The 24,649-nt window shown below is 43.4% G+C and overlaps 1 protein-coding gene across 1 annotated transcript in view; it reads right to left on the bottom strand.

Moving 5' to 3' along the window:
• The window catches only part of PARD6G (par-6 family cell polarity regulator gamma), a 78,262-nt gene that overhangs the window by 30,352 nt on the left and 23,261 nt on the right, over nucleotides 1–24,649 (bottom strand). Inside the window, exon 2 of the mRNA XM_055559201.1 lies at nucleotides 6,353–6,575. Within this exon, the coding sequence (XP_055415176.1) occupies nucleotides 6,353–6,575 (223 nt within the window). The remainder of the gene's footprint in view (nucleotides 1–6,352; nucleotides 6,576–24,649) is intronic.

Raw genomic sequence — 24,649 nt, 5'->3', positions numbered from 1 at the left:
ACACCCACTGAATGCTTTCTGCTCAGCAGTGAACCCCTAACTCCAAAACCAAACACACCTCCTGCTACTTAATGCAGAATCCAAGAAAAGCATTTATAAAGCAGAAATTATAGATTCTGCCAGTATCTGTAACCAAATTTGCAACCAACTTATTTTGAAGAACACCTCTTAATTACTTTTTCTGGCAACTCACTTAAGTGACATCACAAGCAAATACCTTTACCTTCCTACTCTACCCCCAATCATACAGTTTCTGATAACCAAAAAAGTTTTAAAATGTATCTTCCTCATTCTAGGAACCCAAAAGAATGCCAGAATGCCAAGAGCAGTTAACAGACACATGCAAATGACCCATATTTATGTTTATTTTAAAAGTAAATAGTTGCTGAGAGTCCTCTAATTATGCTGGGAATCTTTTGGTATACTTAAGTCATCAAGCCTCCCCTGGCACTGTGGGAGGCCCCTTATCCCAGAGGCAGAGAGCCACTGAGATTCCATTAGGGCCCCTCCTCTGGTTGTGGTCTGGGGCCTGAAGGGTACAGGCCCATCTCATAGATGATAAGAACACAGGGGTCGCTAGTACTGGGAGGTTTTATTTTGTGGGTAAGTGGTGACAAGTGAGTGTCTGTACTTCCTGTTTATTCTGCTGAAAATAGAGACACTCCCAGTGCCTTTGCTGGTCTCCTCCTGCATTCCCTCCGCCTTGGGCCAGTCTCCCGCTGTTCTCACAGGCCCGGGGAGGACAGGAGTGTGTGTGTGGGGGGGGCGAGGGTGGGGTGGAGTGTGCCGGGAGAGAGCAGATTTTGACCAGATTTGGATTCCTCCACTGTGAGTACTTCATTCTGGGGACTGCTGTTCTTCTTAAGTGGGCAAAGCATTAAAGTGAAAGCTACAGTGACATCTCTTACCCTTCCACGGGGAAAACCTGCACAGCTTGTAACAGTAGACAGCCCTGGCAGAGGAGGGATAGTGTAGTAAATGCAGAAGGAAAGGAACCTGCAGATGTGAAGGCTATGGGCGTGGGTTTCATCTATGGTCAGCGAGCTAGATCCCAGGGGCCACAAATAAGAGTTCACGCGCTGCAACTAAGTGTCCCGCATGTCACAACTGAGATGCGGCACAGATAAAGGTGCATTTATACCTTAGAAAAGACACATGCCACTGAGTAAAAGACAACCCTCAGAATAGGAAATCCCTCTGAATGAGGGATTAATATCCAGATAAATAGAGAACCAAAACTCCACAACCGGAAACAACCCACCCAGTGCAAAATGAGCAAAAGACTTGAATAGATATCTCTCCAAAGAAGGCATATGAATGATGATTAAGCAAATGAAAAGATGCTCAACATCACTAATAATGGGAAACACTAATCAAAACTACAGTGAGCTACCAGCTCATATGCATCAGGATGGCTATTACCCCCAAACCAGAAACAGGTGTTGGTGTGCATGTGGAGAGACCGGAACCCTTACTCCCTGTTGGTGGGAATGTAAAATAGAACAGCCACTGTGGAAAACAGTATGGGGCTTCCTCACAAAAATAAAAAATACAGTTACCATGTGACCTAGCAATTCCACTTCTAGGTTCATACTTGGGAATTGAAAGCAGGGTCTTGAAGAGCTTTTTGTCTCTCATGTTCACAGCAGCATTATTCACAATAGCTTAACGTGGAAGAAACCCACGTGTTCGTCAATGGATGAGTGGAAAAGCAAAATGTGGTAGCCATAGAATGTACTATTATTCAGCCTTGAAGGAACAGTAAATTGTGACATAGGTTACAGCATGGATGAAGTCTGGAGGACATTTTGCTCAGTCACTGAAATAAGCCAGTACAAAAGGACAAATACTGTCTAACATCACTTCTATGAGATACTCAGAGTTGTCAATATCATAGAGGCAAAAAGTGGTGGTTGCCAGGTTTGAGGGAGGGGAGATGGGGAGTCAGTGTTTAACAGGTAGAGTGATTCAGTTTTATGAGATGAAGTTACCGGGGCGGATGGTGGTGGGTGCTGCCCAACAGCAGGAGCATATTTAATTAGCCAGTGAGCTGAACACTTACATGGTCCCAACGCGAAACTATTCTTTTTATAATTGTATTTGTTTATTTGGCTCTGCTGAGTCTCTGTGGCTGTGCTGGCTTTTCTCTAGTTGTGGAGATGGGGGGCTACTCTCTCATTATCGTGCACAGACTTTGCATTGTGTTGGCTTCTCTGGTTGTGGCCCGCAGGTTCTAGGCACAGGCTCAGTAGTTAAGGCACATGGACTTGGGGACTCTGCGGCATGTGGGATCTTCCCGGATCCGGGATCCAACCTGTGTCTCCTGCATTGGCAGGTGGATTCTTTACCACTGAGTCAATAGGGAAGCCCCTACACTGCTAAATTTTATATGTATTTGAATACATTAAAAAAAAGAAAAATGTGGAAAATGTGGCACTAAATAGACCGTGAAAAGCACACACTTCTCAGTGTGAGCTGAAACAGGCAGGCAGAGCAGCGCCTACTCTGCCTCGGTGGGAACGTGCGTTGGCAACCTGTGCGCGTCCACAGACGGCCGTGAAAGCGCTGCTACAGATAAACTGGTCACAAACAGAACCCGCACACGACGTGGTGGATCATGCCTGGAGCCGTACAACACAGGCCGGTTTCGTCCACGAGGCCTTGCTTCCCAGCTGTACTGCAGGCTGGACCCCAGCGCTTCACTCCTTCTTATGGCTGAATAAAACCTTGGTGGGCCGATATACCGCATTTTGTTTATCTGTTCATCCACCATCAATGTACAGAAATTTATGAAGTAGATGACAGAGCGGGTGTGGTTACAGTAAAATCACAGAAATAGCATTTCTGTGACCCAAAGCTCAGAGCCCATGCTGTGGGAAAGGACGTGGGGTTGGAGAGTTCCCTCCAGGACTCTCAGGCCCGTCCATCCCCAGGAAGGACAGCCCCGTCACAGGGCTGGTGGGCCTTTCCTGAGCACGGCGGGCATCAGGGTGGTGCTGCTTCCCGCCTGCCGTCCGGAGAAGCGCAGCTGCCCCTGCCTCTCCCGGCAACAGCGATAGGATCGAGGGGCCAGGCTTCCTACACAGCAGGAACATTCTCCTCTTGAAGCCTGACAACAACCAGAGGTGGGCTCCCCCATAGAACCGGTGAGAACGGTAGGCTCAGGGGCCACCAGGCCGTAATAGAGTGCTGAGGAGGTGGGGGGGGGGATGGGGCAGAGGTAAGCGCCCCCTGCAGTCAGGGTCCCTGAGAGAGTGCTGGGGGCAGGGGGTGAGTGCCCCCTGCAGTCAGGGTCCCTGAGAGAGTGCTGGGGGCGGGGATGAGCGCCCCCTGCAGTCAGGGTCCCTGAGAGAGTGCTGGGGGCAGGGGGTGAGCGCCCCCTGCAGTCAGGGTCCCTGAGAGAGTGCTGGGGGCGGGGATGAGCGCCCCCTGCAGTCAGGGTCCCTGAGAGAGTGCTGGGGGCAGGGGGTGAGCGCCCCCTGCAGTCAGGGTCCCTGAGAGAGTGCTGGGGGCGGGGATGAGCTCCCCCTGCAGTCAGGGTCCCTGAGAGAGTGCTGGGGGCGGGGATGAGCGCCCCCTGCAGTCAGGGTCCCTGAGAGAGTGCTGGGGGGCGGGGATGAGCGCCCCCTGCAGTCAGGGTCCCTGAGAGAGTGCTGGGGGCAGAGGTAAGCGCCCCCTGCAGTCAGGGTCCCTGAGAGAGTGCGGGGGTGGGGGGCGGCGGGGGCGAGCACCCCTGATATCAGGGTCCCTGAGAGAGTGCTGGGGGCGGGGATGAGCGCCCCCTGCAGTCAGGGTCCCTGAGAGAGTGCTGGGGGCGGGGATGAGCTCCCCCTGCAGTCAGGGTCCCTGAGAGAGTGCTGGGGGCGGGGATGAGCGCCCCCTGCAGTCAGGGTCCCTGAGAGAGTGCTGGGGGCAGGGGGTGAGCGCCCCCTGCAGTCAGGGTCCCTGAGAGAGTGCTGGGGGCAGGGGGTGAGCGCCCCCTGCAGTCAGGGTCCCTGAGAGAGTGCTGGGGGCAGAGGTAAGCGCCCCCTGCAGTCAGGGTCCCTGAGAGAGTGCGGGGGTGGGGGGCGGCGGGGGCGAGCACCCCTGATATCAGGGTCCCTGAGAGAGTGCTGGGGGCGGGGATGAGCACCCCCTGCAGTCAGGGTTCCTGAGAGTGCTGGGAGGGTGGGGGTGAGCACCCCTTGCAGTCAGGGTCCCTGAGAGAGTGCTGGGGGACAGGGGTGAGCGCCCCCTGTTGTCAGGGTCCCTGAGAGAGTGCTGGGGGGGGCGGGGGTGAGCACCTCTGATATCAGGGTCTCTGAGAGAGTGCTGGGGGGGCGGGGGTGAGCACCCCTGATATCAGGGTCCCTGAGAGAGTGCTGGGGGACAGGGGTGAGCGCCCCCTGTTGTCAGGGTCCCTGAGAAAGTGCTGGGGGGGGGCGGGGGTGAGCGCCCCCTGCGGTCACGGAACAGAAAGGCAGCTGCTGGAGGCGAAGCCCCACCCCGCGCTCGAAATGCTTACAAGAAGGTTAGAGCCCTGAGGCAGCTGGTTAATCTTTGGGCCACTTCAGTGAGGCCAGGGAAAAAGCAAAAGTACAAAGGACAGGACTCGGGGCCTGAGGCCGCACGTCCGAGCAGCAGAGCCGTGTGTGCGGCCCCACGGGCAGCGTCCTGCCTCCCCTGGTCAGCCGACGGCACAGGTGTGTCACGAGGGCGCCTGTGGTGCCTTCCACCCCACTGCACGTGCCAGCGGCACAGAGACCCGTTTCTTACACACGCGCACGGCTTCACACCCACGCCTCACTTTCTGCACCTCGGGAGGTGACGCCACAACCTGGGATGGCGGGCAGAGCTGTGGACGTGGGATCTGGACAACACACCAGCCCTGGGAGCAACTGACGATACAACACGGAGAAGCCAGAATAAAGAGACGAGAGGATGGCGGGGATGCAAGCTAATGGAGATCAGTCCTGGCTGAGAGGGTCACAGGAGAACAGGCACCCAGACGTGAGGGGCAGTGGGTGCAGGTATAGCCACACAGGAGGGGCCGTGGAGGGCCCGAAGCCCCGGCGACTGCACCGGAGTGCCCGCGCCGCCCCACCCCAGTCTCCGTGAGGAAGTGGCAGCTGTGTTGACTTTTCGGGACCAGCAGCAGGACACCCCGGCTCAGCCAGGGCCGCAGATGCAGCGCTTCTGATCTGGTGCCAGAGAACCAGATCGAGGTGAGGTCAGCGGCCCCCATGCGGGCCCTCCTCCACGTCCCCTCCAACACCGCACACAGGAGGCACTGGCCGATGCTCAGCGCGCTCTGCATGTGTGGCCCCCTCGCCACAGGACAACTGGTGGCGAGCGATGTAAGAACACAGTCAAGCAGGGACTCAAGTGGAGGAGAGAGAACCAGGTCCCCGGGCCCCATGCCAGCAGCTCTGGGCTCCGCGTCTGGGCCTTCCGCCCGCACACTGCTGCTGCTTCCGGTGGGAAGAGCCCACAGCCCCAGGGACTAAGGCCAGTCTCCCTCCTCCCCAGACGTCGGAGTCCGCAGCAGAGAACACTGTGAGACGTGCCCCCGCCCACCACACTGCTCCCCCAGGGCGGCGCAGAGGCCCCTCAGGGAAGGAGGGACAGTCACCCCACGGGAATTGGAAAGTGCCCTTTCCCCACGCCAGGCCTCCCCTGCTCGTGTCCTTCTCTCCAGGACGGTATTTAGAATTGTTAAGGTTCTCCCAAGTCTAGAGACAAGAAAACAAGTCTAATGTGCAGCTTTGAGGAGTAAATTCACCGGAGTGCCCCCACCTCAGTCATTAACCTGTGTTAGCGATTTATTTTCACATAAAGTTATACTGCTGTTACAGGCCTTCAGAGCTAAAAACCAACCAAAGTTATAATCTAAAGTTTACATTTTTTTCCAACCCTAAAAAGACAGTGGAAAACATATACTAACAACCTTTACTTTAATTCTTGGGTTACTGGCTAATGACTCCGGTTAAAATACTGAAAATATCAATGTCATTTTCCCTCAGTATTTAAAAATCATGAGTCAACACAATTTCAGGTGGAAAATGCAGTTTAAATATTGTTAAGAATATTTTCTAAGAAATTAATGTTGACCAAACAGATCTTAATTTCTTTAGTCTCTCATCAAAGGCTAGAAAACAGAGTAAGTGGGATGGGCGGAGGGGATATGTATATAATTTGTGTTGTTGTACGGCAGGAACCACACAGCATTGTAAAGCAATTTTCCTCCAATTAAAAAATAAATTAAAAAAAGAAATCAGAATAACATGGTTCTGAAATGACAGACGAAACTGGAAAGTGTATTTATTTTTTAAATGAGCGCCAAGCAGGAGCATGGGCTCAGCCTCTTGAGTACCTCGTTTCTGGATGAAAACCCTGAGCAGGGGGTTTGCGCTGGAGACGGCCTTGCAGAAGTTGTCATCGTTGTTGATGGGCAGCAGGTCGCCATGCACGTCTGCATAGCCAATGGTCACCTCGGTGTTGGCGATGTGGTGGGTGTGCACGACGAGCTTGTAGAAGTCTTCGAACCTCCCAGGCTTCTGGCGGTCCAGAGAGAACCTTCGGAACTCGGCTCCAAACTAGGAGGAAAAAGATAGCGGGCGCGTGAACAGCAGGGACGGGCATCGGAGATGAGGCGTCATGACCGGGCCTCCCGGAGGCCTGGACATGGCTGCATCAGCACCCCAGTCCTCGTGGAGCCTTGAGAGAAGGGAGACGGCAGTGTGGGGGAACAGTTCATGCACATGGACCTCTGTCCTGCGCACCCCAGGAGAGGTGTGCAGCTCAGGCTGTAGGGTGGGGGCCCCTCCCTCACTGGGGACCCTGGAGCATCCCCAGGCTGGGCCACACTGTCTGCACAGCCCGGGACAGCCATCAGACACTCAGAGGCGTGAGTGAAGCAAAGGCCAGCTGCAACTTCTGAACTCTCCCCTAAGGGGAATGGGAAGTCCTGGGCAGTTTTAATATTAAGGAAGGAAATGACTGGATATGATTTGCATTTTAAAAACACCAAATGGCTGCACTTCAAAAGGATCACAAGTGGCAGCAAAATTGAAAGAAGAAAAGAACCTGGTGAAAACCATGCTTCACAAACCTCTGGGAGGCAGGAGCATGGGTTCTGGCTAAAAAGACAGAGCAGGTCCCTTTAAAAAAGATGCAGCTTGGCCCCGCTCTGGGAAACAGCCGGGCCCACCTCTTTCCTGTCAGCCCCTGGCTCTGACTCAAATGCCCACAGCGTTGCCTGCAGACCTCCAGGCCACCTGCTAGGCGTACCCTGGGTCACCTCCCGCAGGCTGACCTGTCCAGCGATCTAAGGACACAGCCTGTTTGTTTGGCCTGAGGCCGCTGGCTTAGGACACGCTGTTGTTCCTCACTTGGCAAAAGGGAACTTTATTCATCAGGCAGGACAGACTTTGTGCTCTTCTATATAACTGAAAACTAATTACATTGGTTCCAAAAAACACAAAAATGAAATGTCTAATGTTTACATAAAACTAATAGTTACATCACCTAGACATGTCAACTACAAGGGCAATGCAACTCAAACCATGCAGGTGTGAGTGGCTCTAAAATGTGGGGAGGCATCAGTCATAGAGGACCTCCGAGTTCTGGAACTGGCTAATTTGGAATGCAGCCCAAGAATGTGCATTTTTCACAAATTCCCAGGAGAAGCTGATGCTGCTGGTCTGGGAATCACGCAGATAAAACCACTGACTTAAAGGGAATATCACCAGACCTCAACTTACACAGATCTCTGAGAAACAGTCTCAGATCCCATTTCCCTTTTAAAAAGCAAAGGAAAACACTATTCTTCATTGCCCCTGGAATAAAAAACTTCAAGTTTGGGAAAAGCCACCTTCAGTGGCTAATTAAAGTAAAGCCTGCTCCACACGCTGAGGTCCAGGGGTGCGGTCTCCTCCATCCCCTTGCCCTCTCCCCGTTACTTCTCAATATTTTCTCCAAGCACGCTCACATGAGCAGGCTGCCAGGCTGCCGGGGAGCAAGGCACACCCCCTCTTACACACAGGGAGACATCCTAGGCTGGCAAAACTTTTCAAGACACGAGATCAAGCAGACAACACAAGTTTAATGTGATTTCTTTCATAATCAGTTATCCAGTCACATCATGATGTTTATTTCAATAACAGTCGCCCATCATCTTTCCTGTTTGATATCTCACATATGCTAATTTCCAGAGCAATTAGTTTTTATCAACACTTGCCTCATTTTCACTAAATACACAAGAAGAGTTTAATCATATCTAATGAAACCAGTAAGAATATTTTTGACTTTTACCTATAATTCTCAGTCAAATATTCCCCCAAACTGGACACAACACATTCACTTCCCCCCAAGGGACATCAGACACCTTGTCCCCCCTGCCTCACTACTAGCCTTAGGCCACATCTTATAATTTAAGTAATGAGAAGCAGCGTGTATTAGATAGGTTAGTTCTGCAGTGTTATAGTCCTGACTGCACTTGGTATTAATCTCAGATGAAATTCAATTTGTTTCGTAGTTCTTTTAGTACTTTTCCTCAAAATACACGTTAATTTGAAATGCAGATGAATTCTGACTTTTTCCTGACAGAAAGCCAAGTCTGGTTCGTGTTTGATAAAGAGGCTGGCTTTGTCAATCCAGCTGTATGTTGGCTATGCTGCATATGCTGAATGAGTTCCAAAGTTGGGCAAAAAGAAGTGTGAAATGTGAGATGATAAAAGCATTTCTTTGAACTTTTATTATTGTGGCAAAATACACATAAAATTCACCATCTTAACCATTCTTAAGTGTACAGTTCGGTGGCATTAAGTACATTCACATTGCTGTACAACCAACGCCACCATCATCTGCCTTCACTCTTTATCTTGTAAAACTAAAACTCTGCTCCCATCAAGCAGTAACTACCATTTCTCAGCTCCCTGACCCTGCAACCACTGCTGTGCTTTTGCTTTTTCTCTCTCTCTACATATGTATAGATTTCTCTCTCTCTCTCTCTATATATATGTATATGCATAAAATTCATTATCAGATACATGATTTGTAAACCTCTCCTCCCATTCTGTCTTTTACTCTGTGGTGTTGGGAGGGAAAGATAAACTTTTGATACAGTTCTGTAACTTACTTCCTAACCTAGGCCAGGCACAGTAATGCAAGTTTTTCTTAAAACTTTCCTTGAAATTGGTAGCTGTTTTACAGGTTGATTATGGAATAATGTAACAGACGAAGGGGTGAAGCTCAGCGGCTACCCTTTCATGAGTCCTGCTGTGGAGACACTGTCCACAGTGAGATACTGAACACGTTAGGATGTGAGTCTCCAGTGAATTTCAATTTTGGTTCAGTATTCCATAGGGATCCCTCTCCCCTAATGCTGTGGTCTTCACATGTGACATATCCCGTCAAGAATTTTGGAAAAACCTACTAGTATAAAAGGGATAATACACCTTTAGGTTGGCATCTAAATTTTTCATAATAAAAATAAATAGTTGCAAAGGATATAATTTCCAGCTGTGCTGTGCTTAGTCCTCAGTCGTGTCTGACTCGTTGTGACCCCATGGACTGTAGCCCGCCATGCTTCTCTGTCCAAGGGATTCTCCAGGCAAGAATACTGGACTGGGTTGCCATGCCCTCCTCCAGGGGACCTTCGTAACCCAGGGATAGAACTCAGGTCTCCCACATTGCAGGCGGATTCTTTACTGTTTGAGCCACCAGGGAAGCCCTAATTTCCAGCAAGCTGTAAATATTTTATTTAAAAATAAATATTTTATCATATGATCTTTTAAATATAGTCAATGAAATCTAAATGCCATAGTCATTTGCTACTACCATCATGCATTTTAAAATAGAATGAACGAGCTCTTTTATAACAATCAAAAAATCCAACAAGGTTGTTTCTCTTTGATCTCTGGTTTCCATTGCACTGCCCCAGAAGAATTTAATCCTGATATATATATATATATTTTTTTTCCTCAGTTCATATAATTCATTGCAGTTAGCACACAGTTTAAAAATTCACCAACACACCAATAGTACAAAACTAAACAGCATTATAAGTTATTCCCCCCTCAGGAAAATAAAATATACTATGATTGTCAAAGCTAGATGTCAGTCTAAGTTTTAGAACAAAGGAAGAATGTGAGACTAATAAAAGGAAAAAGCAATCACTTACAATGACCACAAAAAGAAAATCCAAAAGAAAGTCCCTTTTCTCACAGACATTGGTTGTTTTCTCTAAATTAATAAAAATTATCTTAACATAAACTGTACTTTAAAAAAAACTAGAAACTCTTCAAGTAACTAAAGATAATGCTCCAAGGCCATTTTCACAGCTTTTGTTTTGTTTTGTTTGTTTGTTTGCTTTAAATGCCATTACAGCCAAATTAACACACATTTGACCAAATATGTCCCAAACAGTCCAGCAACACACAATGGAGTTCTCCATTCAGTATCTTAAGCACAAAAATAGGCTATGTTTACAGTAGTTAAGGCGATCAAATTTTAAACAAAAGCAATTAAAAAAAAAAGGGAAAAACAGCAAACGTTTTCCATGCTACTCCCATAGACCTTATTTGTAAGCGCTAATCCTGATCTTTTATCCTAATAATTTATGCTTGGTTACCCTATCACTCTCCTCTACAACAAAATTAGATAAATTGAAGTTAAACATTACCCTTGAGGCCGTAAGTCTCTCTTTGTGAAAATATTTCAAAGTTGTTTCTATTGGGAATAGAGTTTTAGTTTTGAAAAATGGAAAGTGTTCTGGAGTAGATGCACAACAATGTGAATGTAATTAACACTATAAACTGTACACTGGGCTTCCCTGGAGGCTCAGCTGGTAAAGAATCCGCCTGCAGTGCGGCAGACCTGGGTTCTATCCTTGGCGGGGGGAAGATACCCTGGAGAAGGGAAAGGCTACCCACTCCAGTATTCTTGCCTGGAGAATTCCATGGACAGAGGGGCTTTGCCGACTACAGTCCATGGGGTTGCAGAGAGTCGACGTGATTGAGTGACTTTCACTTCACTTCACTTCAAACTATATGCTAAAAAGTGGCTGAGATAGTAAATTTTATGCATGTGTATTTTATCACATTTATAAATCAAGTAATGTAAAAAAATCGATTTTTACACTAAAAAAGTTTCTAGATTGAGTCTTTGCAATTATTAAATCAAATTGGAACATAGTTATAAGATTTGCCAAATGATTATTAGCCTTCCAAAGTAAACATTTAAAAAATCTTTAGTTTAATGAGAAGTATTGATTGCTAAATGTGGCACGGGTAGCACTGATTCTTCTGGGGCTTCTCATTGTCATGGTGTTGGTACTGAGAGACCTTTCATGTAACAGGAGGAGACAGCAGTGAGAACTCTGAAGGCATAAAGATGCTCAGCCTGTGAGTCTCACCAAGTCTTGTGCCAGAAATATCCACAGAGCAGCCTATGACTAGAATTATTTCAAACAGTCCATTAGACGACAATTCAATTAGGACCACATTCAAGTTTGCTGAAAACAGATTTGGAAAATATGTGACTTGGAAGATTTATTGTCCAGTCATTAAAGCCATTCACTTTTTCAATTTCTGGTAATTATACCAAGAATTATATGGCAATGAATTGTGCCAGTTAATTCCTTCATTTAGAGGAAAGCTGTCTGATCTGATCTAACGTGAAAGTAAAAATAGAAAATTAAAAAATAAAATGGTTTTGTCATATTGAAGCTGGACCCTTCCCTAACACCATTATAAAAAATTAACTCAAAATGGATCCATGGTCTCAATATAACACATACAACTATAAAATTCTTGGGCAAAAACATAGGGTGAAAGTTTCAGGACACCGGGTTTGGTGATGATTTCTTGATATGACACAAAATGCACAGGTAACAAAATAAAAAAAAGACACTAGAATTCTTAAAAACTTAATTTTATTCATCAGAGGACAATATCCACAGAGTAAAAAGGCTTTGAAAAGGGGTGAGCACAGTCCTACCTTTATTTCAGCAGAATCCTAAGAAGGTCAAGTCCCTTACATAAAATGCTGCAATATTTGAATGTAACCTACACACACTCCACATGCCCATACTTTAAATCAACTCCGGGTCAGTTCAGTTCAGTCATTTAGTTGTGTCCAACTCTTTGCGACCCCATGGACTGCAGCACGCCCGGCCTCCCTGACCATCACCAACTCCCGAGTTTACTCAAACTCATGTCCATTGAGTCAGTGATTCCATCCAACCATGTCATCCTCTGTTGTCCCCTTCTCCTCCTGCCTTCAATCTTTCCCAGCATCAGGGTCTTTTCAAATGAGTCAGCTCTTCACATCAGGTGGCTAAAGTATTGAAGTTTCAGCTTTAACATCAGTCCTTCCAATGAATATTCAGGACTGATTTCCTTTAGGATGGACTGGTTGGATCTCCTTGCAGTCCAAGGGACTCTCAAAAGTCTTCTCCAACACCACAGTTCAAAAGCATCAATTCTTTGGCACTCAGCTTTCTTTATAGTCCAACTCTCACATCCATACATGACTAATGGAAAAACCATAGCCTTGACTAGATGGACCTTTGTTGGCAAAGTAATGTCTCTGCTTTTCAATATGCTGTCTAGGTTGATCATAACTTTCCTTCCAAGGAGTAAGTGTCTTTTAATTTCATGGCTGCAGTCACCATCTGCAGTGATTTTGGAGCCCAAGAAAATAAAGTCTGTCACTGTTTCCACCGTTTCCCCATCTATTTCCCATGAAGTGATGGGACCAGATGCCATGATCTTTGTTTTCTGAATGTTGAGCTTTAGGCCAACTTTTTCACTCTCCTCTTTCACTTTCATCAAGAGGCTCTTTAGTTCTTTGCTTTATGGCTTAGGGGTGGTGTCATCTGCATATCTGAGGTTATTGATATTTCTCCGGGCATTCTTGATTCCAGCTTGTGTTTCCTCCAGCCCAGCGTTTCTCATGATGTACCCTGCCTATAAGTTAAATAAGCAGGGTGACAATATACAGCCTTGATGTACTCGTTTCCCAATTTGGAACCAGTCTGTTGTTGCATGTCCAGTTCTAATTGTTGCTTCCTGACACGACTGAGCGACTGAACTGAACTGACCTGACCTGCATACAGATTTCTCAGGAGGCAGGTTAGGTGGTCTGGTATTCCCATCTCTTTCAGAATTTTCCACAGTTTGTTGTGATCCACAAGTCAAAGGCTTTGGCATAGTCAATAAAGCAGAAATAGATGTTTTTGTGGAACTCTCTTGCTTTTTTGATGATCCAACGGATGTTGGCAATTTGATCTCTGGTTCCTCTGCCTTTTCTAAAACCAGTTTAAACACCTGGAAGTTCACAGTTCACATACTGTTGAAAGCCTGGTTTGGAAAATTTTGAGCATTACTTTACTAGCGTGTGAGATGAGTGCAATTGTGCAGTAGTTTGAGCATTCTTTGGCATTGCCTTTCTTTGGGACTGGAATCAAAACACCTTTCCCAGGGCTGTGGCCACTGCTGAGTTTTCCAAATTTGCAGGCATATTGAGTGCAGCACTTTCACAGCATCATCTTTTAGGATTTGAAATAGCTCAGCTGGAATTCCATCACCTCCACTAGCTTTGTGTATTTTGTTCTGTGTATTTAACACAATTTTTCAAAAAGACCTAGGGTTCCTTATCAAACGGGGTAATTCTAGATAAGAGTCAAGAAATTTGTATGAGCCTAAAATCTCATCCTTCTAAGAGGCAAGGAATTATCAAAGACTATTAGGGTCATATCAAAAGGACTCAGGAACTAGTTTGAATAATCTCCCAACAGTGGATCATTTGTGTGTTTATCATTGATAAGGATGATAATTTCTGGAAGTTTCCTAGGAACCAATCTACTTTTTTTTTTAAATTATGGCTGTGCTGGGTCTTCGTTACTGTGCAGGCTTTCTCTAGTTGCTGTGAGTGGGGGGTTACTCTGTGTTGTGGTGTGTGGGCTTCTCACTGCAGTGGCTTCTCTTGTCTAGAGTATGTGTTCAGTAGTCGTGGTCTACAGGCTCAACTGCTCTGTGGCATGTGGAGTCTTCCTGGACCAGGGATTAAACCCATGTGCCCTGCACTGGCAGATGGATTCTTATCCACTGTACCACCAGGGAAGTCCCAACCTACTATTTTGAAAATAAGTAAATAAAAAGAAAGAATCAAGCATTAATATTTGCTGAATTTTACAGCTGACCATACCTGTTATTCCTACAATGCTGTTGTTGCTGCTGCTAAATTGCTTCAGTCATGTCCGACTCTGTGCGACCCCATAGACGACCTCCTACCAGGCTCCTCTGTCCCTGGGATTCTCCAGGCAAGAGCACTGGAGTGGGTTGCCATTTCCTTCTCCAATGCATGAAAGTGAAAAGTGAAAGTGAAATTGCTCAGTCATGTCCTACTCTTAGCGACCTCATGGACTGCAGCCTACCAGGCTCCTCTGTCCATGGGATTTTCCAGGCAAGAGTACTGGAGTGGGGTGCCATTGCCTTCTCTGTATTCCTACAATAGAATAGTAAAAATGGCAGGGGAGGGTGGAGTTAACGTCTTTAAAATTTTTAGTTATCTCAAATGAAATAAGGAAGTCAGTAAGCAAAAATGAATCAGTCTTTAAATGAAACTCACTTTTATTTCCTTTAAAATATTAAGTAATAAAATGACCATTATAATTTCAAAACAAAGATTTATCTATCTATATCTATCTTATCTATTTTGACACTCTTTTCCTTCAGGAAGAAGGGATAGTTCTGACAAGTGCTTGTTGAATGAATAATACCTAGAACTCAGTTGCTACAAACATAATATGCTATTGAGTAAACTATGTTTCCGATAAAGTTCTTTTTCACTGAGAAGCCTTTCCTTGGCCAAGAAGCAAAGAGGCAAAAAGAGTGGTAGAAACCCAATAAAGCTAAGAACTTGGGAAACACAAGTTATTTGTTGTCCTAAAAGTTAACCTTGAAGTACTTCTAAAACAGTGGAGTAATGATCAGCAAAAATCTGCTCCTCCATAAAAGCAATGAGAGCACTGGCAAAGAGAGTAAAAAATCCAACTTTTTGAGAATTCTGGAAATTAATCAAAGGTTTGCAAGCAACAATGCAAGGTGGGTTTATTCCAGAAAAGCAGCTGAATCTCAGAGTGGCAAGCTTTATGGTGTTTTAACTTCCTGTCCCCTGTTCCTCAGCTTTGGAAACCAGCAGCCTAATAGTTTCACAGGGGGCAGACTGGTTTGGAGCTCGCCTCAGAGCCCCGTATGCACAGAGCTGTCATCATTAAACCTGTTTCACAGGTCCCTAGAAAAGCCCTGTTCACAGGGTTTGTCTTTGTTTGACTTGAGTCAGAACTCACTTGTTGGGAAAAGCCCTTTCCTCAGGACATTTGTTAAGAACAATCAGCAGCAATTGTTTAATGAATAAAGATTATATGGTACAAGTTTCATTTTTAAATGGAATTTTTACAATGTGATGGAAATTATCTTTTTTTTTTAAATCATTATTTATTTGGCTATGTTGGGTCTTAGTTGTAGCACGCCCAGTCTTTGTTGCCACATGTGGGATCTTGTTCCTGACCAGGGATCGAACCCAGGCCCCCTGCATTGAGAGCTCTGAGTCTTATCTACTGGACCACCAGGGAAATCCCCAGAAATTATCTTTTGTAACTACATTTATTAGGGGCTTCCCTGGTGACTCAGATGGTAAAGTGTCTGCCTACAATGCAGGAGACCTGGGTTCAATCCCTGGGTCGGGAAGATCTCCTGGAGAAGGAAAGGGCAACCCACTCCAGTATTCTTGCCTGGAAAATCCCATGGGTAGAGGAGCCTGGTAGGCTACAGTCCCTGGGGTAATAAACTACATTTATTACAAGAAAACTTAGATGTAAACTTCAAAATATATTGGCTTCCCTGATAGCTCAGTTGGTAAAGAATCCGCCTGGAATGCAGGAAACCCCAGTTCAATTCCTGGGTCAGGAAGATTCCCTGGAGAAGCAATAGGCTACTCACTCCAGTATTCTTGGGCTTCCCTTGTGGCTCAGCTGGTAAAAAATATGCCTGCAATGCAGGAGACCTGGGTTCAATCCCTGGGTTGGGAAGACCCCCTAGAGAAGGAAAAGGCTACCTACTCCAGTATTCTGGTCTGGAGAATTCCATGGACTACAGTCCATGGGGTCACAAAGAATCGGACATGACTGAGCAAATTTCACTTCACTTCACTATACAGGTAATTCTCAAAATTCTTTTCACGGGGTTGTAATGTATGAAGATTACTGCATAGGGCATAGGAATTGCCACAAAAATACCCGAGTCAAGGTACCAGCTAGGACGAAGACAATAAAAAGGAATGCTGGTGATACTCACCTCTTAGGATGACTACTATCAAAAAACAGAAAACAAGTGTTGGGGAGGATATGGGGAAATGGGAACCCTAGAGCACTGTTGTTAGGGATGTAAACTGATACATCCACTATAGAAAACAGTAGGGAGGTTCCTCAAAAAATTCCCCAACCAGGGATCGAACCCATGCCTCCTACAGTGGAAGCATATAGCCCTAATGACTAGACTGCAGGGAACTCCTGGAAGTTATTGTTTAATGGGTATGCATGCATGCCTGCTAAGTTGCTTCAGTCCTGACTCTTTGTGACTCTATGGACTGTAGCCTGCCAGGGATTCTCCAGGCAAGAATACTGGAGTGGGTTGCCATGCCCTTTTCTAGGGGATCTTCTTGACCCAGGGATCTAACCCGTGTCTCCTGAGGCTCCTGCACTGGCAGGCACATTCTTTACCACTAGTGCCACCTGGGAAGCCCATAACGAGTATAGAGTTTGAGTTTAACAAGATGAAAAGTTGTGAGTATAACAGTGTGATGACTGTACAACAATGTGAATGCACTAATACCATTAAACTGTACCCCTGAAATGGCTAAGATGGTAAATTTTACTACAATAGAAAAATAGAGGAACATTTTTGAAATGCTGGGGAATGAGTTGTCCAAAGAAGGCTTTGATAAGCTCTGATATATTCCTGGAAATATATAAGTGCACATACAGGTGCAGGACTGTGGGCATGGTCAGGAAAGACCTGAGAATGTTGTAATCTCTCATAGCTGGCTGACTGTGAGATTCTGTGCAATCAGGAATTGAAGGCTAAAGCCAAGCTGTAAACTGCTGGAGTGCTGAAGATGTACCCTAGTACATAAATATAAACCAAAGGACAGGAGACTTATTGGTTCAAATCATTTAAAGATATCTATGTCCAATCATCAGATGACCATTTAAGCTAAATGAGCAGAGCTTCAGTGGTCACATACGAGGAAAAATACACTTTACAGCATTAACCCAGGAGAGTTATTGAACAAACAGTAGCAGCAACCACAAACCTTTGAGGGAACAGTCTGACTTTCAGAGTTATCATATCATATTATTTAAAATATTTAGTTTTCAACATAATTATGAGATATACAAAGAAATTGTGAAAAAAGCCTAAACAGAGTTAAACACTCAATGCAAACTGTCCTTGAGCTGGCCTAGAAGTTGCACATACTAGACAAAGATTTTTAGATAAACTATTATAAATACTTACAAATAACTGAAGGATACCATATACAAAGAACTAAATGAAACCATAAAATGATGTCTCACCAATAGAGAATAATAGAGATGAAAATCTTTTGTTTGAAAAGAAACAAATAGAAATTCTAGAGTTGAAAATTGTAACTGAAATGAAAAATTCCCTAATCTTAACAGTAGATTAGACATGGCAGAGAAAGAATCAGCAAACTTGAAGATAGGTCAATTGAGAGTATCCAGTCTAAGAAGCAGAAAAGAAAAAGAAATGAAGGAAAATGAACAGTCTTAGAGATGTACTATCTGTGCCATACTATCAGACATACCAAAGAACACATCTGGAAGTCCTAGAGGAGAGTGAGAGAAATAAAGGCTAAAGGATATTTGAAGAGACACTGGTCATAAACTTCCCAGATCTGATGAAAAAGTTTAATTTACATATCTCAAAGTTCAACAAATTATAAGTAGGATAAACTCAGGCCCACATTTAGATGCATTATAGTCAAACTACCAAAATCCAAAGTCAAAGAGAAAATCTTGAAAGCAGCAAGAGAATAACAATTTGTTGTGTACAAATGATCCTCAATAAATTAACAATTGTCTTCTTATCAGAAACCACAGAGGCTAAAATGCTGCAGAATGACATGTTCCAAGTTGTGGGTGGAAAAAAAAATCAACCAAGAATTATATATCCAGCAAAACTGTCCTTCAAAATGAAGGCAAAATGAGAGATTCCCAAATAAACAAAAGCTAGGCAAATCTGTCACATGGAACATTCTCCAAGATAGATCCTATTTTAGACCCTAAAACAAGCCTTAATAAATTTGAAAGGACTGAAATAATACAAAATATGTATAATTCCAACCACAATGGAATGAAATTAGAAATCAACAATGGAGGAAATTGGGGAAATTCACAAATATGAGGAAATTAAACAACACACTCAATAAATAACCAATGGGTTAAAGAATAAATCACAATAGATTAGCAAACACAGAGAGATTAAAGAAAATGAAAACACACCATACAAAAATTTATGTGTCTTGGCTAACACAGTGCTTAGAGGAGATTCACAGCTATAAACAGCCATAGTGAAAGAAAAAAAAAAATCTCAAAACAATAACCTAAACTACCACCATTCAGTTCAGTTGCTCAATCTGTCCAGCTCTTTGCAACCCCATGGACTGCAGCATGACAGGCTTCTCTGTACAGCACCAACTCCCAGAGCTTGCTGAAATTCATGTCTATCAAGTTGGTGAAGCCATCCAACCATCTCATCCTCTGTCTTCCCCTTTTTCTTCTGCATTCAATTTCCCAGCATCAGGGTCTTTTCAAATGAGTCAGTTCTTTGCATCAGGTGGCTGAAGCATTGAAGTTTCAGCTTCAGCATCAGTCCTTCCAATGAATATTCAGGACTGATTTCTTTGAGGATTGATGGGCTTGATCTCCCTATAGTCCAAGGGACTCTCAAGAGTCTTCTCCTACACCATAGTTCAAAAACATCAATTCATCAGTGCTCAGCTTTCTTTATAGTCCAACTCTCACATCCATACATGACTATTAGAAAAACCATAGTTTTGAAAACTACCACCATTAGAAACTTTTTAAAGAAGCACAAAAGTAATCCAATTGCAAGTAGAAAGTAAGAAATTATAAAGATTAGAACAGAATGTGATAGAGAATAGAAAAAATATAGAAAATAACAAAAGCAAAAATAGGTTTTTGAAAAGATCAAAGATCAACAAAATTGATAAATTTTAGGTAGGAGGGTCAAGAAGAAAAGATTTGGAGTACTAAAATCAGTAATGAAAGAGGAAACATTACTATTGAGCTTAAGGAATTAAGAAGGTTGATGTATGGCAAAACCAATACAATATTGTAAAGTAATTAGCCTCCAGTTAAAATAAATAAATTTATATCTAAAAAAAAAGAAGGATCATAAGCATCCTAGTAGTAACAATCATACCTAACACCCAAGAAACTCCTTGAAGAATTGACTGACTCTAGAAATGGTATACAGAATACACAAGATGAGCCTGGGAAATTTTATAATACCAGACAGTAAGAAAGTGCTAAAAGCAAAATACCTAAGCATGGGGATATGTCAAACAGAAATACGAACCAACTGAAAAAGCTCCCAATTGCTGAAGCTGGTATAATATGAGCAACATAATCAGTAGTGGTACAGGATTAAACTCAGTGTACACAATAAATGTCCACATGTCCATAATGACATAATAAATGGGTGAACAGTAATTGTGAGAGAATAGACAGATCTATCATGCAGAATAACTCCAAATAATTGATGTAGATACACACCTTCAAGGAGATAGAACATACCCCAGAGCTCATCCCAAATACTGTATGGAAAGTGAGAGAAAGAATAAGTGGAGAAATGGGGCAAACATTCCCAGCCATGTCATCAAGGTCAACAGCAATAGTAACGGGCCGTGTTGACAGTGTGCAGTCTTGATAAGATGTGATGAAAATGGCGCTTTACCTCTGTGGTCTTCCTCCCCAAACCAGTACTCTCTGTACAGTAATGAGAAGCCCAACAGGCACATCTCACTGAAGGACAATCCACAAAAGATAGTGGATTTTTAAGAAGTGACCAACACTCCTTAAAACTGCTCAGGTCCCTGCTTGAGCTGCTATAACAAAATACCATGGACTGGCTAGTTTAAACAATTTTTTTTTTTTCTCACAGTTCTTGAGGTTGGAAAGTCCAAGGTCAAGGTGTTGGCAGATTCAGTATCTGGTGAGAGTTCTCTTCCTGATTTGCTGATGGCTGCCTTCATACTGTGTGTCCTCACATGATGGAGCACTGTTGTATCTTTTCCTCTGGATATTAATTGCATCATGAGGTCCCCACCCTCATGACCCTAATGTAACCCTAATTAACTCCCAAATGCCATCAAACTGGGGATTAGGGGTTCAGCATATAGATTAAATTCAACATTCAACTTATAGAGGTAATAAAAAACAGAGCATAATTCTCATGGTCAAGAGGAACCTAAGGAGATATCACAACAAATATAATGTATCCTGTACAGGATTTTGAAACACAAAGCTAAAAAGAATATTAGATGATGACTAAGGAAAAATAAATATGCATTCCATTGAAATGTATCAATATTTACAGACCTATTATAACACATGTACCATTAGATTTTATTAACATTAGATAGTAATAACAGAGGAAATTCGATGTGGTATACATATGGAAATTCGCTGTACTATTTTCTCAACTTTTCTATCAATTTAGAGTTGTTCTAAACTTAAAAGTTTTCTTTTTAAAAGTATGACAAAGGAATGCTACTAATAACTGTACGTCAACAAGTTTGATAACCAAGGTGAAAAGGATAAGTTCCTAGAAATACACAGATTACCAAAACTGACTCAACAAGAAATAGACAACCTGATTAAACTTATTACAAGATATTTAATTAGTAATTTTGAAACTGCCCACAAAGAAAAGCCCATGTCCATATGGCTTCACTAGTGAATTCTAGTAAACATTTACATAAGTAACACCAATCTTCACAAATCTTCTAAAATGTAAAAGAGGAGGAAGGAACATTTTCCAGCTTATTCTTTGAAGCATTACCCTGTGAAAGCCAGAAGAAGACATTATAGGAAAACTACAAGCAAATATCCATTGTAAATAGAGACTCAGAGATTCTCAACAAAATACTAGTAGGCCATATCCAGTAAAGAACTATACAAAAAGAACAATATATTATGACCAGTGAGATTTATCACAGGGATGCAAGATCAGTTTAACACCTGAACATCATGTAGTATATAATAGTAATAAAGAACAAAGCCACATGATCATCTCAGTAGATGCAGAAACAGCATTTGACAAAGAGATGGCTGGATGGCATCACTGGCTCGAAGGATGTGAGTCTGAGTGAACTCCGGGAGTTGGTGATGGACAGGGAGGCCTGGAGTGCTGCGGTTCATGGGGTTGCAAAGAGTCGGACACGACTGAGCGACTGAACTGAACTGAACTGAACACATTTTAATGATCTAAAATACTCAATGAATTAGGAATATAAGGGGACTTCTCCACCCTGATAGAGGGCTTCTAAGAAAATCCATAGGTAACCTCTGGAAATTAAAGGAAATGGCAACCCACTCCAGTGTTCTTGCCTGGAGAATCCCAGGGACTGGGGAGCCTGGTGGGCTGCCGTCTATGGGGTCGCACAGAGTCGGACACGACTGAAGTGACTTAGCAGCAGCAGCAGCAACTAAAATTAGAGTCAGAGGGAGCTCTCATGCATTACCGCGCACCGTCATTTGCACACACTGATCTTCATGTGCACACCCCACAGGAAGAAGCATACCTTGCACTCCCAAACAGGAAGTGACTACATTACTAACCCAAAGGAAGAATTTCTCCTTGCTCAGCAACAGTCCTGCCAGTGAGAAACATCACAGCTCAACCAATGAGAAGCCATCACCAGTATGAACCACTACCTTCCTCCAATGAACTTTCACTTAGAACAGACCCTGCAACTTCCCCATTTTCCCCATAAAAGCAGATTCCCTTCCTTTGTTCTCTGAACATGCCTGTGGTTTGCCATAGATTGCATGCTCATATTGCAATTTTTTGCTGTTTCCAAATAAACCCTGAAAGTGTGTTAGTTGCTCAGTCATGTCTGACCTTTTGCAACCCATGGACTGTAGCCCACCAGGCTCCTTTGTCCATGAAATTCTCCAGGCAAGAATACTGGAGTGTGTAGTCATTCCCTTCTCCAGGGCATCTTCTGGACCCAGGGATCAAACCTGGGTCTTCTGCACTACAGGCAGATTGTTTACCATCTGAGCCACGAGGAAGGTCCCAACACCTCATGCTTAATGGTTAATGACAGAGATTTTCAACCTGAGATGTGAAACAAGGAAAGAATTTCCACTTTCACAACTACTGTTTAACATTGTGCTACAGGTTCTAGCCAGGGCACCTAGGGAAGAAAATAAAAGACATCTGGATTGAAAAGGAATAATTAAAAATATGTCTATCCCCAAATGATAGAAATGGTAGAAAGCTCTAAGGAATCTGCAATAATTACTTATTAGACCAAATAGATGAGTTCAGTATGATTGCTGGGTACAGTATCAACACATGAATATAAATTTTATTACTGTACACTAGCAATGAGCAACTGAAAATGAAATTAAGAAAATTTCATTTATAATAGCATCAGAAAAGATTAAAATATTTAGGAATAAACATAACAAAAGAAGTGAAAGACTCATACACTGAAAACTACAGTTTACAGAGTACTGTTGAAAAATTAAAGAAGACCTGAATAGTGTGAGCACATATAGAGACATGTAGAAAGGACAAAATAAACAGTCTTTAATTCATAAAGTAAGACTTTTTGGGAATAGTAGCCATCTTGTTCTTTATTTCTTATATATTACCTATAATTCTCTGATGAGTTCGCATTTTGCCAAGTATTTTTCTCAAAGTTATTGGCAGACATCTTCAGGAAGCAGATGGTTACTTATGGCATGAAAGGAACGACGGAAGGAAGGAAGGAAAGAAGGGAAAAAAGATTCAATGTTTATGAACTGGAAGACTGTTAATACTGTTAAGATGGCAATAATCCCCAAATTAAATACAGATTCATTTCAAGCCCTATCAAAATCATAGCTGCCTTTTTAAAATAATTGGCAAGCTGTCCCTAAAATATATATGGAAATGCAAGGGACCCAGAAAATCCACAAGATTCTTGAAAAAGAAGAACAGCAGGGATTCATGCTTCTGAATTTCAAAACTTACAGTGTACTGCTGGCATAAAAGTAGACATATAATCAATAGAATAAAATTGGGAGTCCAGGAAAATAACCTTTACATTTGTGATCAATTGATTTTGAGAAGAATTCTAAGACAACTGAATGGCGGCATAGAATAAACTTTTCAACAAATGGTGCTGTGGGAATTTGATACTCACAGGCAAAGCAATGAAGTTGGACTCCTACTTCAGAAATAGATTGAAGGGCCTAGATCTGATAGATAGAGATCTAAATGAATTATGGACGGAGGTTCGTGACATTGTACAGGAGACAGGGATCAAGACCATCCCCATGAAAAAGAAATGCAAAAAAGCAAAATGGCTGTCTAGGGAGACCTTACAAATAGCTGTGAAAAGAAGAGAAGCAAAAAGCAAAGGAGAAAAGGAAAGATATAAGCATCTGAATTATAAGCAGAGTATAATTCTAGGCAGAGTATAAAAAAGATATAAGCAGAGTTTCAAAGAATAGCAAGGAGAGATAAGAAAGCCTTCCTCAGCGATCAGTGCAAAGAAATAGAGGAAAACAACAAAATGGGAAAGACTAGAGATATCTTCAAGAAAATTAGAGATACCAAGGGAACATTTCATGCAAAGATGGGCTTGATAAAGGACAGAAATGATATGGACCTAACAGAAGCAGAAGATATTAAGAAGAGGTGGCAAGAATATACAGAAGAACTGTACAAAAAAGAGCTTCATGACCCAGATAATCACAATGGTGTGATCACTCACCTAGAGCCAGACATCCTGGAATATGAAGTCAAGTGGGCCTTAGAAAGCATCACTATGAACAAAGCTAGTGGAGGTGATGGAATTCCAGTTGAGCTATTTCAAATCCTGAAAGATGATGCTGTGAAAGTGCTGCACTCAATATGCCAGCAAATTTGGAAAACTCAGCAGTGGCCACAGGACTGGAAAAGGTCAGTTTTCATTCCAATCCCAAAGAAAGGCAATGCCAAAGAATGCTCAAACTACCGCACAATTGCACTCATCTCACACACTAGTAAAGTAATGCTCAAAATTCTCCAAGTCAGGCTTCAGCAGTACGTGAACTGTGAACTTTCAGATGTTCAAGCTGGTCTTAGAAAAGGCAGAGGAACCAGAGATCAAATTGCCAACATCTGCTGGATCATGGAAAAAGCAAGAGAGTTCCAGAAAAAGATCTATTTCTGCTTCATTGACTATGCCAAAGCCTTTGACTGTGTGGATCACAATAAACTGTGGAAAATTCTGAAAGAGATGGGAATACCAGACCACCCGATCTGCCTCTTGAGAAACATATATGCAGGTCAGGAAGCAA

The sequence above is a fragment of the Bubalus kerabau genome, chromosome 21 (assembly GCF_029407905.1).
Source record: "Bubalus kerabau isolate K-KA32 ecotype Philippines breed swamp buffalo chromosome 21, PCC_UOA_SB_1v2, whole genome shotgun sequence".
NCBI lineage: Eukaryota > Metazoa > Chordata > Mammalia > Artiodactyla > Bovidae > Bubalus > Bubalus kerabau.
This window is presented reverse-complemented; position numbering and strand designations above follow the sequence as displayed.